General features: G+C 45.6%; 1 protein-coding gene across 2 annotated transcripts in view; it reads left to right on the top strand.

The window, feature by feature from the left end:
• Window positions 1–19,314, top strand: part of NPR3 (natriuretic peptide receptor 3) — an 89,620-nt gene that overhangs the window by 63,347 nt on the left and 6,959 nt on the right. For both annotated transcript variants that reach the window (XM_075540906.1, XM_075540907.1), the window contains exons 4-5: window positions 10,623–10,758; window positions 18,364–18,458. In XM_075540906.1, the coding sequence (XP_075397021.1) occupies window positions 10,623–10,758; window positions 18,364–18,458 (231 nt within the window). The remainder of the gene's footprint in view (window positions 1–10,622; window positions 10,759–18,363; window positions 18,459–19,314) is intronic.

Consider the following 19,314-nt stretch of genomic DNA (forward strand, 5'->3'; position numbering starts at 1 on the left):
CAAGGGTTTAAGCTTTTCTTTTGTTTAACAACAACAACCACCACCCATCTAGTATGTCCTGAACATCCTTTTGCTGCCCACCATCTCCACAGTCCACGGAGGATGGGTAAGGCTCATATTCGGGGAGGTGGCACCTTAATGCCATATGAGTTGGGCCACTAACAAACAGATCAGCAGTTTGAATCCACTACTTGCTGGCTGAGGAAGAGGAAGGTGAAGCAGTTCGCTGTCACAAAGATTTACAGCCCTGAAACCTTAGCTCAGGAGTGGTTCTGCTCAGTTAGGAAGTGTCACTATGAGTTGTTGTTGACTTGCTGGCAGTGGGTTTGGTTTTTGAGGATTGGTAACTTCTGCTATTGTTTCTGCCATGGTGGGTAAAGACTTGTTCCTGGACCCAGTTTCTCCTCTTTTCTGTCCTCTGCCAGAATTTGCCCAGCCTCCGGAGCCCCTGGAGACCAATAGGAGGTTAAGGGGAATAGCCTTTTTTTCAAAGGACTCTTGGGAAATCCTGCCCAACATCCTGGGTTTCCCTCACCTGCACTGGCATCACTGGTTTGTGGTAAGAAAGATAGAATCACCGTCAGATATGCTTGAGTTCATGTGAATACCACGAGGAAACCTGGGGACGGCCTACGCTGATATTAACTTTGGCAGCTTTCTTCCAGCAGCTTCCATCCGAGAACTTTATAGGCTTTCTCAGCTACACAGACACCCCGGGAGTTGGATGACCCAGAGAGTCATTCACTGTCACTTTGCAAACAGCAGAAGCATGCAGCGTTCTTTGCTTACTTGTTGGTAACCCAAGCAATGAGGAATTCATCTAAATATGAATCTGCCTCCCCAGGGAGCAGGGAGCAGGATAGCATCACAGATAGAAGCCATGTCATGAACAGCAACTCTTTCTGGTCAGTTAAAGAATAACAACATTTCTACTCAGCTTCCTGGGACTGCTGGAATAAAGTACCACAAACTGGATAGCTCAAATCAACAGAAAGGGATTTTCTCATGGTTCTTGGAACCAGAGGTCTGCAATCAAGTGTCGTCAGGGCCTATCTGTCTCTGAAGGCTCAAGGGGAAGACCCTGCCTGGCTTTTGGTAGTATGTGGCAATCCTTGTCGTTTCTTGGCTTACAGACCTGTCACTTCAGTCTCTGCCCCTGACTTCCCATGGCTCTCTTCCCTCTTGGTGCCTGTCTCTGGGTTATTATTCCTTTATATGGGCACTATTTATATGGGATTAAGAGCTAGCTATTTTAGCTATGCTCACTAATAACATCTTCAAACACCCTGTTGCCAAAGAAGGTTGCAATCGTAGGTTAGGACTTTAGCATATCTTTTGGAGGAATAATTCAAGTCATAGGACTTGAACTAACCACACACACACACACACACACACACACACACACACACTCTCTCTCTCTCTCTCTCTCTCTCTCTCTCTCTCTCTCTCTCTCTCTCTCTCTCTCTCTCTCTCTCCAATAAATAGACATGGTTATTAGGTCTTATCAGAGAAGCAGGCCAATGGCAGATGCATTTTTATTTTCATTTAGAATACTCGGCACTGGCTGGCTGCTCTTTGTGTTGATAGAGGGAAAGACCAAGAGAAGGGAGCTGCAAGGATGTGAAAGTTCATGCCAACACACTATCTTTTCTCGGTCTATGTCCCAGAGTCGATGGTGGCGAATGATTCCATGCCAATGTCAAGCTCTTTTATTGAGTACACAGGTCCCATGTTGATGACCGCGGCTTACCACTCAACGTTGCCTACCACCTCTGCACCCAGAGTCCTTCTGCCTGTTCCTATGGAGCAGCAAGGCGGCCTGGTCTAGATGGTGAACTCTCAGAGCCATAAACTGGAGTCTTCTCTGAACTCAGCTTATAGCTTGGGAATGGATAGATTCAGGAATTTAACAAAGACTTAGTTAGAATGCCTTAGAGCTTTCAATAAAACATACACATACAAAGAGTGAGAGGATGAGAGAGAAAGAAGGAGGTAGAGAGGGAGAGAGAGAAAGAGAAGATATTTGAATTGGTTCATGTGATTGTTGGAGGCCGGCAAAATCCAAAATCCATAGTTCAGGCAACGAACTGGTGAATTCAGCAGCCTGGTGTCTCCAAATCCACAGGTCCCAAGGAGAGCGAGGGAGTTCTGGAAAGCTATCTACTTAGCGTCTGGAGGCAGACTTCGTCCTTGGGAAAGGCCCATCTTGTGCTGAAGGTCATCAGCTGCTTGGCTGAGCCACTTCCCTTGCAGTCAGGCATTTAACCACATGTCCCTACTTCCTAAGGAACCCCTGGGTGGTGAGGCATGGTGAAGGCACTTGGCTGCTACCCTGAAGGCAAGCGGTCGGACTCCAGCAGTCCTCAGAAGAAAGGCCCAGTGATCCACTGATGGCAACTCAGCTGTTGAAAGCGCGGGGGAGCGCACTGGTACCCGGACCGACCTGGGATTGCCAGCAATTCATGTGGAATTGACTCAAAGGCAACTTAAAAAAATTTTTAGCTCCTTTGTGACAGCATCTAGACTAATGTTTGGCCAGACAACTGGGCACCATATCCTAGCCAAGCCAACACACCACATGAATTACCACGCAGGCTCTGACAGCCAGGACGAGTTTTCTGGCTAGGAAGGATGCTAACTGCTAGACTAGGTCACTCAGGCTGGGGAATCCCGTTTCTGCGATCCATAACAACAGAAGGAGCTACGTCCGACGTGGCGGTTCAAGTCCTTTATTCTGACCCGAGGCAATTGGATAGACCAAACGACCTCAGGTCCTTCCAGCCAGAGGACTCCGGTGGAGAGAGTTCCAGAGGCAATTTACTACTTCGGATTCTCTCACTCCTGTTTTTTAAAATGTGCACTTCTAATTTTCAGTATCTATAATGTGCTAACGGGCTTTCCTCTTATTAAGAAACACGTGTGGATGTGAGAATGTTCTCTCGGTTTTGCTTATGGCTCGAGGTGCTATGAGGTAGGTGTGATGAAGCCTCCCCCGCGGCCAGCTGGGGTGCCAGTGAACCTCGGTGGGGGCCAGCCGTTTTCCTGCTACTTTTGGCAGGACAGGGAGACACTCAGCCACTTTCAGAGAGAACGTGATTCTTTTTGATCCTCTTGCAAAGCAAGATCGAATGAGAGGTGATACCTAGGCGTGTGTTCAGAGCTTGTCTCTTCTCTTCCAGGCCATTAGGGCCAAAGCCGTCCACGTTCATCCTTCTGGTCCTTCTGGGCTGTAGAGGGACAGATCAGAAGTGCTTCAAGAGGAAGGAAGGGAAAGGGGCAGCAGGGGGTGGTGCTGGCAGTCACGACCAGAGTTCTGAGCGGCCCAGACCAGCACGGCAGCCCTGTGTTGAGAGCAGTCAGGAGCTGGAACCAGAGCATGGATGGATGGTGGGGATAGGGCAGTGTCTTTCACAGTGTCCCATGCTTCTCAGGAGCAAGGGGCATGGCAGGGAGTACTCAATTTCAGGGAGTTGGAAAACTGGGGTAAGGGATGCTCTGGTGGTCCTCAGAGGTAGGAAGGGATGAAGCCAGAGCTTTCTTCTCCACTCCAGGATTCTGTGCCTCTCCTCAGTAGCAAGGTGGCTCTTACATCGTTACTAAAGTGATGTTGGATCTTTTGAGCTTTTAAAACGGAGCCCGGAGAATTACGCTGCCCAGTTAAAGTCCACTCACGGAAACTCGCCAACTCATCAGCATGCAAACTTTGCCGCGATTCCTTCATAGCCTAAGTGAACATTCCATAGTCCTGGAGGAGAGCGCTGCGGAGTGCCACAGCCAGATCAGCAGACAATATCTGTGATGAGTAGATGCCTTTTCTATTCCGTTCTTCTTTGCCTAAGAAAATAGCGACTGGGAATCAAGCGTGGTGACCAAGAGGAAGAGCCAACACCTGCCACTTATTTCAAAGTCCCAGCAACTAGTTCACATGTTTCATGCCCTGGTGGTGTGAGCTGTGCACTCCACTGCAAACTACAAGGTCAGCAGTTCGAACCCACTGAGCTACGCCATGGGATAAAGACGAAGCTGTCGACTCCTGTAAAGATTTAAAGTCTCAGAGCTCCAATGGGCAAACTCTGCCCCACAGAGTCCCTATGAGCTGGAACCGACTCGATGGCAGTACAGTTGGAGAGGCGAGTTTTACTAGATTTTGTTCCGCTCATCGTTGTTAGGTGTTCTCGTGTCTGTTTTGCCGCGTGGTGACCCTCGTACAACCGAATGAAACACTGACGGGTCCTCTGCCGCCTCACAATCAATCATTCTCATGTTGGAGCCCGTTGTTGCCACTGCACGCATCCGTCTCCTCGAGAGTCCCCTTTTTCATTGACTGTCTGCTTCACCAAACAAGAGACTGGTCCTTCTGCATAACGTGTCCAAAGTAGGTGAGATGAGGCTATATTGGATAATATATTCCTCACCATTTCATGAATGAGGACCCCGAGGGTCACAGAGAGGAAGTAGTGTGTTAGGGCTATCATTGGACTGTGGATCCAGCCCCTCCACACAGAGCTCTCCTCCCATCCACGTCTCCCAGAGGATCGGCAGAATTGACCATGTGGACGGCACCCTTCGTGCTTGGATGGGATTGAGAGCTCAGTACTAGGAAAGCAATACCAAAGCACAGATGAGAAACCTGTTACAGTGAAATGTAACATGGATTTCAATATATTTTCTGAATACTGCTTCTAGAATTAGGAGGTGAGCATGAATTTTTAGACGTATAATATTCCGTCTCTAGATAATCACAGCAACACAAACTAACAGTGGGTGTTGACTCTGCTTTGCACAATTTTCGATGTCTTGTAGGTCTGGTAAGTTAGTTAATCCTAACAACAGTCTTATGAGGTAATTATTCATTGCCATTGAGTGGATTTTGTTAGACACAGTGAACTCATGGATAACAAAATGACATGTTGCCTGACCCTGGTTCTGTGTCATCTGCAAGATTATTGGACTGTTTGCTCCATTGTTGTGATTCTTGGGTCAGTCAATTTGAGGATGCTTTTTAAAAATTAAACAATTGTTGTTAAATTGATTTAAAAAATCATTTTATTGGGGGCTCATACAACTCTTATCACAATCCATATACATCCATCCATGTGTCAAGCACATTTGTACATTTGTTGCCATCATCATTCTCAAAACATTTTCTTTCTACTTGAGCCCTTGGGATCATCTCCTCATCCCCCACCCCAACCCTCCCTCCCTCCCTCATGAACCCTTGATAATTTATAAATTATTATTTTGTCATGTCTTACACTGTCTGATATCTCCCTTCACCCACTTTTTTGTTGCCCATCCCCCAGGCAGGGGGTTATATGTAGATCCTTGTGATCAGTTTTCCCCTTTCTTACCCCACCTTCCCTTCACCCTCCTGGTATCGCTACTCTCACCACTGGTCCTGAGGGGTTTATCTGCCCTGGATTCCCTGTGTTTCCAGTTCCTATCTGTACAAGCGTACATCCTCTGGTCTAGCCGGATTTGTAAGGTAGAACTGAGATCACGATAATGGGGGTGGGGGGAGAAGCATTAAAGAAATAGAGGAAAGTTGTATGTTTCATCATTGCTACACCGTACCCTGACTGGCTCCTCTCCTCCCCACTACCCTTCTTTAAGGGAAAGTCCAGACAGATGGGTATTGGGTCCCCAATTTGAGGGTAGTTTAAAAAAAATTAAACAATTTTTGTTATATTGATTTTGCTGTTCTCTTTCTTTTTGACTTTATATACACACATATATGCATATGTATACAGACACTCCTGAAAGTTGGCCAAGGAGAGAAGTATTGTTATAAAAATCACAATTTTTTGCCTAAAGTATTTGCAAGTAAACGGTCCATGTCATGACCCTTTGTTCCTAAATACATGACCATCGGATCTTTATAGCTTAAGGATAATCTCCCCCATTTCTACAATATCACTATCGTGGTAACAAAATAGCACTTACTCTCTTACTAGTATTTTGAATACTGTATATGCCAAACCAAACAAACAAACTCACTGCCAGTGAGTCTCTTCTAATTCAGTGCAACCAAGTGAGCCACCCCTTGGGATTTTAAGGCTGTAAATCTTTTCAGAAGCAGAAAGCAGGAAAGTGGGGTTGAACTGCTGACCGTATGCCACCCAGCTATTAGCCAACCGTGCCAGTAGGGCTCCTTGAATATTTACATTCTCCTCAAAATGTCTTATAGCTTTTCAAAATTTTAAGTGAATTTTTCTTTTTTAGATATTGAAGACTTATATGTAGTTGTAAGACCTATAGCATACACAAACAGGCCTATCTTCCCTTTAACCACTTTGCCCCATGAATAACATCATTTTACTGATATTATTATATAATATCACAAGCAAGCTCTTGATAGTGATACAATCTACCAGTCTAATTCAAATTCTCTTATTGAGGTTGTACTCATTTCTACATGTGCATATTTAATTCTGTAAAATTTTAGCACATACAGATTCAAGGATTATAAATATTTAAATCCAAGAGGACGGAATTGTAGTAGAGCCTAAGTTCTGAGCACGTGGTTTGAAGACAGGATGGATGACAGTGAAAACCCCAATCCACTTGCAGGGTCCCCACATGGTAGGAACATCCAGAGAATCCCTTCTGACCATTGATTAGGAATGCGAACAGCCTTGCTATTAGACAGAGCGCATGGGAAAGTGATTCATGCAGATGTAGCTAGATTTTATGTAGCTAAAATTTAGCGTCATATCATTTAAAATTTGTTCTAGTTTTTGTTTTTTAATAAATCATTTTACTGTGGGCTCTTACAGCTCTTATAACAATCCATACATCGATTGTATCAAGCACATTTGTACATATGTTACTATCATCATTCTCAAACATTTTCTCTCTGCTTGAATCCTTGGTATCAGTTTCTCTTTTTTTCACTCCTTCCCCCACCTTCCCACCCTTGTGAACCCTTGGTAAATTATAAATTATAGTGATTATTATTATTTTCACACCATCTGCTGTCTCCCTTCACCCATGTTTCTGTTGTTCATCCACCTCAGGGTTGGGGGTGGAGTTATATGTTGATCACTACTCCCATTACTGTTCCTTAGGGTTTATCTGTCCTGGATTCTGTTTGTCGAGAGCTTTTGTCTGTACCAGGGTACATGCTCTGGTCTAGTTGGTTTTGTAAGGTACAACTGGGGTCATGGTAGTGGTGGTGGGGGGAGTGGGTGGGCCAGGGGGTGGAGAAGCATCAAAGAACTAGAGGAATGTTTCCTGGGTGCTATGCTGCACCCTAGCTGATGTGTCCCTTTCTTGTGACTCTCCTGTGATGGGATATCCAATTGTCTACAGATGGGCTTCAAGTTTCGACTCTGACACCAGTCACATCAGTATGATTGTTTTGGGTCTTCTGATGCCTGATACCTGTCAACACCTGTGATCACACAGGCTATTGTGCTTCTTCCATGTGGGTTTTCTTGTTTCCCTGCTAGATAGACACTGGCTTAACTTCAAGCCTTTAAGATGATATATCTTTTGATATCCAGACACCATCAGCTTTCTTTACCACATTTGCTATGCACCCGTTTGTCTTTAGCAATACTGTTGGAAAGGTGAGCATCACAGAATGCCAGGTTATTAGAACAAAGTGTTCTTGTGTTGAGGGAGGGCTTGAGTAGAGGACCAATGTCATTCTGCTTCTTTAATGTTAATATATATGTACATAGACCTATATCTGTATCATTATATATTATTATATTTACATACGTGCATGCCTATATTTATACCATGATAACTGTCTTTTGCTTGAAGGTGTTTTTTCTCACCCTCTGCTGTACCAATCATGTACCAATCAGGATGTCCTTTAGTAGCAATTGGCTATTCCGAATGACAGTCAACATCAACAAGTTATCATCTCACCATTCCACTTGCCAAGGACCCTTCTGGCTTTATTTTTTCTAAGATTGATTTGTACCTTCTTTGGAAGCTCATGTAGGTCTATTATCCTCATTTTCCAGATGAGGACTCTGAGGATCAGAAACACAGCTTGGAAGTGGCAGTGCTCAGGAGGGAGCTGAGTTCTTTAGCCTTGAGGCAAACTGCCTGTCAGCTTCAGGGAATCTAGCAAAACTGGCTCTGTGACACGAACAGGACTCCCTGTCCTTTAGAGTGAGGTGAGGCCAAGGAAAAGCAGATGGCGAGCCACCTTCATTCTTGGGAGTCTTTTCCTTTGAACCAGGTGGTCCAGCAAGCCAGGCGTGGCTCTCTTCCAGCACATCTTCTAGAATGGGGCTGGACAGACAGGTACCTGACTTGAAAATTCACTATTGTCCACTAGATACCTCATTAATTTTATGTATTGACATTCCTTACTGTTTAATAAGTGAGGAAACTGATGCTTAGAGAGATTACAGACAGTCGTTGACAGCCTGGAATAGGAAGGCTAGACATTTTTGGCACTTTTAATACAGAGTTTGGTCATAAGCTACTCAGTGTTTCAAGATGGTATCCTTGTACACTCACTGCATGGCCAATGGATGCTTTAATGGGTTAAGATGTGGAGTTAGACGTTGCCAAAGGGAGCTTATAGCTTAGCTGTCAACTAAAGTCAACGAAAGTCATTAACTGCCATGTTTCTCAGTGTGGCCTCCATGTTCTGGATAATCTGACTTTCCTTCCCAGTCCAGATCCCTCTCATGGTGTGTGCCTTCTGCACCTTCTGTCTGGCTCTGCTGTGACCGCTTCTGCCCTCATTTCTGCACCCCCAGCACTTCCCTCAACCTCCCACCAGGGGAAACATTTCTTTGTTTGTTCCAACTTTGGCTCCACCCTGCTAAGCCTCTCCTAAGACTGACCCTCCCCCACCCATATCAAGATGACTTCTCTCTTTTGAACTGTTAATATATCTTGAACAGATCCTGAAGGCAATCTCACTGACACGTGGGAGGCCACCCAGAGTAGCAATAGTACTGACTTACATTTCTGGAATACTTGACAGAGACTAAACACATCATACTGAACACTTCATGCTGCTTAGGTCATATCATTCTTACAGTTACCTCTTTTTAGCGAATACTTTCCTTGGGGGTTCTTACACATCTCTCTCATCACAATCCATACATTCGCCCAGTGTGTCAGGCACCTTTGCACATATGCTGCCATCACCATTTTCAAAGCATTCTCTTTCCACTTGAGTTACCTCTTGAAGTAAGAACTAGCCTTGTCAACATACAGATAAAGACACTAAGACTTGAGAAAGCATAAATGAATTCCCCAAGTACCAACCAGCCAGTTACTCTAGGGCAACTCTGTGTGTGTCACTGAGAACTATGGTCCGTAGAATTTTCAATCAATCTACTTTTTGGAAGTAGATTCTCACGTCTTTCTCCCCAGGTGGCCCTCACCTGTAACAGCTAAGTGCATTAATCATTTGTGCCACCCAGCATCTGAAGTATACAGGGCCAGAGTTTACCTGCATGACAACTGTACATTTTAGAGGGCAAGGGCTTTCTTACTTGCATCAGGACTCACCTGGGCTATACCAACAGTCCAGGTCAGTTTCCCATTCTTGTCCTTGGAACTTGGCAAGGCGGTGGGGATAGGGAGTGATCTGCTGCATTAGAACGACTCAAACACCCATGGACGGGAAGCTGAGAAGTGAACGCTAATAGGAGAATGGTCCCTCCTATCTGTATCCTTAGCACCAGCACCTCCAGGTATCTAGTAAGCAGCCAGTAATTATTTGACTAAGGACGAGTGTCTTCCTATTGCTCTTTGAAACTCATTGCCATCGAGTAGGCTCCAGATAGCCTCAACATTCTCCTTGTGTGACCTTGTGGTTAGCAGTCCAGTGCTTACCTGGGAGTGGCAGCAAGGCTCCTCTGCTGTTCTTTGAACTCACTGGGAAGGAGTTCTTTCTGACTCACAGCAGTCCTGCAAACAGAAGAGTACCACCTGCATGGGTTTCTGAGATGAAATCTTTCCCAGAGCAGAAAGCCTCACCTTCCTTGCTGATGCGTTAACAGGGGGACCCAACTCACTACACCAGCAGGTCTCCTCCCCGTGCTCTTTTTCATTCCTAGTCAGAACAGAGTGAGATCATGGTCCCCGTGGAAGGTAGGAAAGGCCTCAAGGGAGACAGGTGAGGCCTTGAGGTAAGCACGGGGCGAGAGGAGCAAGGAATCATGTTGTGACAAACATGGGCGTAGGCTGATGTACGTGTAATACTTAGTGAACTTGTGGTGGTTCCTCGTTGCGCTGCTGACTGGAAAGTCTGCAGTTTGAAACCACCAGCCATTCCATGGGTGAATGATGGGGCTTTCTACTCCCACGAAGAGTTACAGCCTCAGAAACTCACTGGGGGCAGTTCTGCGCTGTCTTATAGGGTCGCAATGAGTCCATTTGGTGGCAATAATTTTGTTGGGTTTTTGGTTTCTGTGCTATCTTATCTCATCTCCAAATTCCCAGACTGGAAACGGATTGTCTTCACTAAGCCAGTGTGTAGCCAAGCCTCGCAGAATTTGTGATCCGTGCCTCGCAGCTCACGCAGCTCACGGACCCCGAGTCTAAAGTGGTGGCAACCCCTCTGATGCTCTCAATGACTCCCGAGTGTTCTTCTGTTATTACTAGTGTTTGGACTGACACCACTGGGGTTTCCCTTCCAGGTTAACATGTTTGTTGAAGGATTCCATGATGCCATCCTCCTCTACGTCTTGGCTTTACATGAAGTGCTCAGAGCTGGCTACAGCAAGAAGGATGGAGGGAAAATAATCCAGCAGACATGGAACAGAACCTTTGAAGGTGAGGATTAGAATTCTGCCTGTAAGGCACTAGCACTCCGCTGTCAATTGAGTTGCTTCTTCCCAGGTGCTGTTTTTTTCTGCTGCTGCTGCTGCACAGGAAGGAAATGAGCGTCAATGGGAACATGTTTGGGAACAGTCTCAGTAAAAGAGAAAATGCCCTGTTCTGTTTCTGATGCTTCATGAAGTCAAATTTATGACAAGCCCAATTCAAAACAGAACAATCCGTTTATAAAGAGTCCTGTGATAAGCCTTATAACCAGTAGTAATTCCAGATTGACCTTCCTGTGTTCAGACTGTGTTGCTCATTGTCAAACTCAGGAAATATTAGCTGTCGTGGTAAACCCAAGTGATTAGAAACCTTCATTTTTGACTTTGTTTTTAAAATAGTGCATTTGAGCTGTTTTCTTCCTCCCCCCCAACTTTTCTTTCTTTTTTAAAAAAAAACATTTTATTAGGGGCTCATACAACTCTTATCACAATCCATACATGTACATACATCAACTGTATAAAGCACATCCACGCATTCCCTGCCCCAATCATTTTCAAAGCATTTGATCTCCACTTAAGCCCCTTGCATCAGGTCCTCTTTTTTTCCCCCTCCCTCCCCACTCCCCACTCCCTTGGTGCCCTTGGTAATTTATACATTGTTATTTTGTCATATCTTGCCCTATCCAGAGTCTCCCTTCCCCCACTTCTCTGCCGTCCATCTCCCAGGGAGGAGGTCACTTGTGGATCCTTGTAATCAGTTCCCCGTTTCCAACTCACTCACCCTCCATTCTCCCAGCATCGCCCCTCACACCCTTGGTCCTGAAGGTATCATCCACCCTGGATTCCCTGTGCCTCCAGCCCCCATATGCACCAGTATACAACCTCTGCCCTATCTAGTCCTGCAAGGTAGAATTTGGATCATGGTAGTTGGGGGGAGGAGAGCTGTTTTCTTAAATACAGAAAGGTATATGAGCAACGTAGCCCATAATCTCATCACTCAGGCAACCTCTGTTGATATTTAAACATTGCCCCCAAATAAGATTATTCTTGGCTAGAAAATTTAAATGGTACAAAAAATATACAAAATGAAAAGAGAAAGCTTTCCTCCTCACCCTACTCCCTTCTCCCTAACATAATCACTATGAATAGTTTCCTATGATTCTGTCTAGAAATATTTATGGCTTCTGCCAGCTCATATGAGTTTTATATATTATAAAGAAAATTACACAAGAGGGGCTGTCATAGATTTAAATGTGCCTCCCTCCACCCCTAATATGTGTCAACTTGATGGAGACATGATTCTCAGAGTGTTGGCAGTTTTGTAATGATGTAACTTGACAGTTATGTAATGATGTAATCACCCTCAACAATCAGTTGTCAGGGCACAGTTCTGATCTAATATTAGGGGAGCTTCCTTGAGGAGTGGCCTACATCACCTTTTATCTTCCAAGAGATAAAAGAAGAAGCAAGCAAGCAGAGAGTGTGAAACCTACTGCCATCCAGAAAGAAGAGCTATGAGTGGAGCATGCCCTTTGGACCCAGGGTCTCTGCGCTAAGAACCTCTCATAGACATGGGATGATTGTTGCCAAGACACATGGAGATCTCCAAGGGATACAGAGTTCACAGAGGTCAATAGGAGACAAATCCTTGTAGTATTTCCAAAGTGAGTGATGCAGCCCTCTTGGGGATGGGGTGGGAGGCACTTAGAGCTACCTAAAATGATGATGGGGACTCAGAAGCAGATAGGTACACTTTACCACTTGTCTGTCAGTCTGTTGTACCATGATGGCTTATGTGTTGCTGCGATGCTGGAAGGTACATCACTGGTATTTCAAATACCAGCAGAGTCACCCAAAGTGAACAGGCTCAGCAGAACTTCCAGATGAAGAACACCAAACCATGAAGAATGAATAGGCCATCCACTTCAGGGGGATTAGCCACTAAAAATCTTTTTTTTTTCTTTTGCCACTGAAAATCTTATGGATGGCTTTGAAACATTATCATATGCTGAAAGTCTGATTGTGAGGATGCCTGAGGCCCAGGCAGGGCATCCTTCTGGAGCACACAGGGTTGCTCTGGGTTGGAACCGACTCGATGACACCTCACGACAACAGCGGTTTATCCTGGATTATGCGCTATGGTACAAAAGTTTGTAAGTTGCCTGTGAGGCACTGAGTAATTTGTTTTCTGAAAATAGGTGTGACTTCAGACTTCCAGTCTTCTGAGTTGTGAAGAAATGAATTTCTCTTGTGGAGAATGATCAGGCCATCTGCTTCCACAGGGATTTACAACCTTGGAAACCCTATGAGGCAGTTCTACTCTGCCACGGGGTCACTCTGAGGCAAGTTGACTCAGGACAATGGGTTTGGTGTTTTGGTTCTAGGGAGATAAAAAAGGGAAGTGTTCATGACAGAATTCTTGTTTACCTTGTAGTAAACCTGGGTGCAATCCCCAGCCAATGCATCTCATGTGTAGCTGCTTCCCACCTGTCAGTGGAAGCTTACATGCTACTAGGATGTTGTGCAGGTTTCAGCATCACTTCCCAAATCAGACAGACTTGGAAGAAAGACCTGGCAACCTACTTCCAAATATCCACCAGAGAAAACACTGTGGCTCACAGGGTCGGGTACCGTCGTGGATACCGTGCGTGGGTAGCTGACTTGGTGGCAGCGACCGAAACGCCAGTGTCTTAGTTCTTGGGCTGTTGTAACAGAGACGGCCCGGTGTGCGGCTGTAGCAAACAGACATTGGCTTTCTCACAGCTCAGGAGGCAGGTGCCTCTTCTAGGGAAGTGTTTTCTATCTCTTTGAGCTTACGTTCCTGGATGGTCTTCATGTGGCTTGGCATCTCTCTTCCCCCATTACTGCTTTTGATCTCTTGCTGGTTTAATCTCTTTTGTACCTCAAAGAGACGGATTTAAGAAACTTAACCCCCACCCGCCATAGAGTTCATTCACCCAGACTCATAGTGACCTTATATAGGCTTTCCAGCGGCACCACCAGCAGGCCTCCTAAACACCCTATACTCTAAAAACAAACTCAAACACACTGCCATTGAGTTCATTCCAACTCACAGTGACCCTATAGGACAGAGTAGAGTCACTCCTTTGGGTTTCCAAGAATATGCATCTTTATGGGAGCTGGAAGCCTCATGATTCTCCTTTGGAGTCACTGGTGAGTTTGAAACACTGATCTTGCAGTTAATAGCCCAGTTTGGAACGCACACTATGGCCAGAGCTCTTCTCATCCTCTCTAATTAACAACAAAGACAACACAATCTCAAGTGGGATGACAATCATGAGCACGGAGGTTAGGATCTACAGCATGAGTTTGGGGGGGGGCGGGGGGGGGACACACACAATTCAATCCATGACAAACAGGGAGATAGTGAAAGGAGGGATGGAGTGGAATTGCTGTTGGATACAGGGTGGCCAGGGAGTGCCTTTCTGATAAATGACAGTTGAGCAGAGACCTGAAAGAAGTGATGGGGATAGACACTGTATATGCTCAGGGGAGAGTACTATGAAGGAGTAGCGAATGCAAAGACTCTGAGCGTATTTCTGGGAGATTATTGGGCATTCCAGGATGAGCTTTAATCAAGTGTGTGAGGGACAGTGTGATGGGAGAGTTCAGATTGGTGGATCCGATGGACTTTGGAAGTCTTGGTGAGAATTTTGGATTTTACCAAGTGAGATAGAAAGTCACTAGAGGGTTTGGGTTTGAAAAGGGGTCCTGATGGTTGCTATGTCATGGGCATCATTTAAAAACCACTCACACAAAGAACCAATCACTGGACCAGGGATTGAGCATTCTGCATACTAGTCATTGACCGTTAACTTCTACTCTTCTGGCTATTATTTCTTCATCTGAGCATTCTCAGGGTTGTCAAGAGCCCTTTCAGTCAAGAGCCCTTTCAGTCCTGTATCACTCTAGCCCTTCCCTTGAACCTTTGAAGTAGTCTATGTTTATATTTGTAAGTCAGCTTTTGAAATTCTCCAGTGACTGGGATTGCCAGTCTGAATTTCAGACTTGTTGTTGTTGTTGCTAATTGAGGCTCCTATCCACTGTGTTGCCCTAGTCTGTCCCCAGCTGTTAGAATGGGCAGTACAGAGTCCAGCTAACATTCTCTGGGCAGTAGCTAGAGTGCCAACTGCTCGGTTTCACTTCTCCTGGGGTAGTTTTAGTGGGTGCCATGGCTCACTCAAGATCAGGGCGACATCTTTTTCCTTGTAGGGCACAGATAATTAAGGTTCCAGGATTAGATTGCCCACCTCTGACTGATTCAGCCAAGGAGCTGGGATCAAAGAGAATCATTCAGGGGCATATTAGGACAGGGTCACATTTCCCAGAAGTGGTACACAATACTCTGAGAAATTGGCTTGCATGGACACAACCTTGGTCGGCCACAGCCCATTCTCAGCTATTACTCACTACCTGGTGTGGTCATTTATTCTTGGTCTTTGGACAGAAGAACAGGAGCCAGAGTTGGGGGTGCTGGAGGGCGCTACTAAGAGAGGCTGTTGAGGGAAGGGAAGGCGCCTGCATTGGCTGGAACGCAGCCTGGAGGTCTCTTGACACTTCCATTTTGGGGACAGATCTACATAGGCAAGTTGAACCCAGTCCCGAAACCACGCAATGGGATAGGCCAGTCTACAATTAGGATTTCGTGGGTTCAAATGTACAGATAATTGAAGCCAAGGTCAGTCTGGGGCTTGAATTGTTTGGAGAGCTAAATTGATCTGCTAACGAATGCCTCATCTGAGGATGGGCTCAGAGGAAACCCAGGTATCTCTATAAAGAAACGCTCTCACCTTCAACACATTCAAAACAAGTAACCTGTAAGGGACTGCTAAGTCGTCAGGGGAAAAATACTCTGGACGTTCTTTGACAAATCTGGATTTTATTGCTGTGAAACCATTGACCAGCAACCAAAGCTTTCAATAAATGGTCTGGGAAGAAGCTGAATTCTCTCTCTGTTTGAGAGACAATGTCAACGTGACAAGGTGAAAAAACCGGCAACTCAAACCTGGAGCTCGGCATCAGGCACATAGAAAAGAGGGTAGAACACCTCGTTACGTACTAAGTAATAAGGCTAGTTTATATGGGAAAATTCTGCTGCAGACTTGATGACCTCACCTTATGTTCAGTACTCACAGGTGAAGCCTCACTTTGCTATTGGGCCACCCCAAGGGTTCTCACCCCACTTCTTCGCAGACTTGTAATAGCTTCAAGGTGTAATAAGGGCTTGGATTTCTAGGGCTACCTCCTCCTATAAAATACTCTACAAATCTCCTTGTAGGACGTGCCATCACCATCACCTCTGGCAGAATGGCAAGTGGTTGTTTGGAGGTAAAATGTATTTACAGAAGAAAGCCATCTATCCCCCTGAAGTTTTGAGATGTGTGTGCCGTTGGTAACCAGGCTGATCCTAAGACACAACAGCAGGTCGAGATGGATGGGAGCACCATTTTGTTTCCGGCAAAGTAGACCACAGTCTGGAAAAACCAGCGGGCCCTCAAACCACAGCCCAAAGGACAGTAAACCCAAATACCTGCCTCCCCCAAACCACACCAGACGATGGAACTTTCCCTCAGGATCCTTTTTCCCAGACATTCATTTTACTAGAGGAGTCTGTACTTCCTGAGAGCACCAAATCAATTGAAACAGCAATTAAGAGCTACACGGAACCCCACCGCAGCTTAAGATGAGACAACAAACAGCTGTAATAGGCGGGCGTGTGGCTGATGGGCACCTTCTCTTACTCAGTGCACGAAGACAACTTTCGAGACAGCTGTCATGTCAGCTAATGATGTACGCTTGCTCATCCTGATTAGGCTTTCTAGCCTTCAAATAAGCTCTCGTCCTTTCTGTGGACACCCGGGCCTTCTACGCTCCACCCTGCTCCAGCTTTGCCTCTCAGTGATCCTGCACGTATGGGTTTGTCTCCCCAGAAATCTCACTTTCCCTCTGGCTCCTTTTGGTCTGTGGGCCATCCTAAATGTTAACTGGTGTTGTCGTTGAATTGATTCCAATCATGGCAAGCGGACGCTGCCCATTCCTGTACCCTCTTTGTGACGGTGGGTAAGTTTGAGCCCCTGTTGGGGCTCCTGTTCATGGTCCATCATGCTGGGATTCCCTTCATCTTTGCCGACCCTCTGCCAATGATCATGTCCTCTTCTAGAGACTGGATTTACTTGACGATGTCTTCAGAGTCGGTGAGTCGAAGTATTGCCATTCTTACTTTTAACGAACATCCTGGCCGTCACTCTTCTTCGACCGACTTGTCCATTCCTTCGGAAGTCTATAGGAATCTCAGTTCTTCACCCGCACTTAATATGCCCACTCCCTGACGGACAGCCATCCCAGTCATAGACTTCCTCCCAAGTCCCTGTCAAATGCCCGCTCTTTTATTGCGCCCCACCCTTGTCTGTCATTTTATAATGTAAGAAGAGACCGTGTCCACCAGCCACATACCTTTATTGACTCAATCCTGATTCTAGAACAAGATGTTCCTTTTTTTTTTTTTTTAAGCGGTGTAGACAGAGTGGTGCAGACCTAGTCCAGTGTCCTGGACGCGATTTCAAAAGTAACAATAGTGACAACAAAGACAGCCACTAACATCTTTGAAACATGTGTTGACAGTGCTTGATAGATTCTCGCTCATTTAATCTTCTTCACATAATCTTTGTAAAACCAGCAAACTGGACTCGCGGCGACCTCATGTTTCAAAATACAACTGCATTCCATAGGGACTTCACCGACCGCATTCTTTCCAAAGCAGAGCGAACACCTTCTTAGGGAGCTATTATTATGCCTGCTTTATAGTCGTCGAGACTGAACGAAGCTCAGGACATCACGTCCCTGCCCTTGCTCACAACGCTTACAACCGTGAAAACCGGGATTCCAGTGTGAGCTGTGGGATTCCCGTGCGGACAGGCTGACCCTCCAGCCCAGGCTGTCCTTCCTTCGAGTAGAGAATGGGTCTGATTCACATTTGTCTCAGTTGCAGCTCCAAATTTCACACCTAGAAATGACTCAGGAAACATCTGCCTCAAGAATGAATGAAGAAAACAATAGGGACAGAGCGAAATAGCTCCTCTTCGGTTATTGGCAACCCCGACCCATGAAACCAGACCTTTTCTTTCCTGTGTGTTAAAGGAGCCAGCCCAGTTCCTGAGCCTGGAGGAGTGTTGCAACGTTTTTTCTTTTTCTTTTATCAAGTTTGTGCAGTGATAATGCGAACCCCTAACCGGCCTCGACTTCTCATGCTTAACATTTTCAAAAATTTAAACAAAACTCGAGGAGAAGCTTGGTGCTTTCAGAATTTGCTTTAACATTAAAAAAAATCATACAACATATTCCCCAAAGAAAGTCACTTATTTCTTTTTCTTTACTTTTTTTTAAAATGGAGAAATGCTAAGAATTCAGGAATGCAGACACAGATGAAGTTACAATGCCTTCCAGATGCCAACAAAAATGCCCAGTCTGATGAGATTTCCTGTGGCATAAGTTTGTTTAAAAAAAAAAAACCCTGTCAATTCATTTTCTTGTTTGTGTTGGCAGGGAGGGTTCTGTGAAGTAACTAATTTCTAGTTCTTCGTGTTTCATCCTGTAGGTATTGCTGGGCAGGTGTCCATAGATGCCAACGGAGACCGGTATGGGGATTTCTCTGTGATCGCCATGACAGACACGGAGGCGGGCACCCAGGAGGTAAGCCCCGGGGACTGCGGCACCAGTTGCTCCGCTTACTTGCTAAGCTCAGAAGACGTGGATCTATTTTTCCCGGCACCAAAGAACCTGTCCCAAGGCAGCTTCCAAATAAAATCATTTGGCCAACACTGGAGAGTCCCCACAGGGGGAGCTCACTTTTGGGGGAAGTTATTGGGGAAGAATTCAAGAAAATTGTCCTGTGTTTATCTGAAATGGAGGAATCCCACCTCGTAAGTGGCCAAGAGTCAGAACTTCAGCCCTGATAGGCAAGAGAGGCTCAGACAAAGGCATGAAGTGATGCAGAATCCCTTCTTTAAAATTTGAGTGAGTGAGTGAGTGAGTGAGTGAGTGTGTGTGTGTGTGTGTGTGTGTGTGTGTGTGTGCAGCGTTGCTATGAGTCAGAATCAACTCACTGGCAGCAAGTTTGTTTTTGTTAGGTATGAGTGTGTGCTGGGGGCAGGTCTTACACATTAGACATGTGTCAGTATTTGTGTTAGTCCAGGTGGACTAGAGAAACAAATCCAGAGACATCCATGTGTGTAAGAAAGACCTTTATATCAGTGAGTCATTGTACAGTAAGAAAACTTCCCAACCCAGTCCAGATCAAGTCATTAAGTCTGATATTATCCCGTATGTTGATACTAGTCCATAAATTCCTCTTTAAAATCACACAGCCATGCAATGATACTGGGTGCAGGAAGATCACAGGCCAGTGGATGGAAAGTCTTGTGGATCCAGTGGCAGTGGAAGCATCTCAGCACTGGCAGGGGTCTCCACGTGTGGATGACCTCCAAATGAGGTCATCAAGCTGCAACCTGATTGACAGGCTAAATGCCACCCCTTTGCAAGTTGAGAA

This window comes from Tenrec ecaudatus, chromosome 2, assembly GCF_050624435.1.
Source record: "Tenrec ecaudatus isolate mTenEca1 chromosome 2, mTenEca1.hap1, whole genome shotgun sequence".
In the NCBI taxonomy this organism is placed as follows: Eukaryota; Metazoa; Chordata; class Mammalia; order Afrosoricida; family Tenrecidae; genus Tenrec; species Tenrec ecaudatus.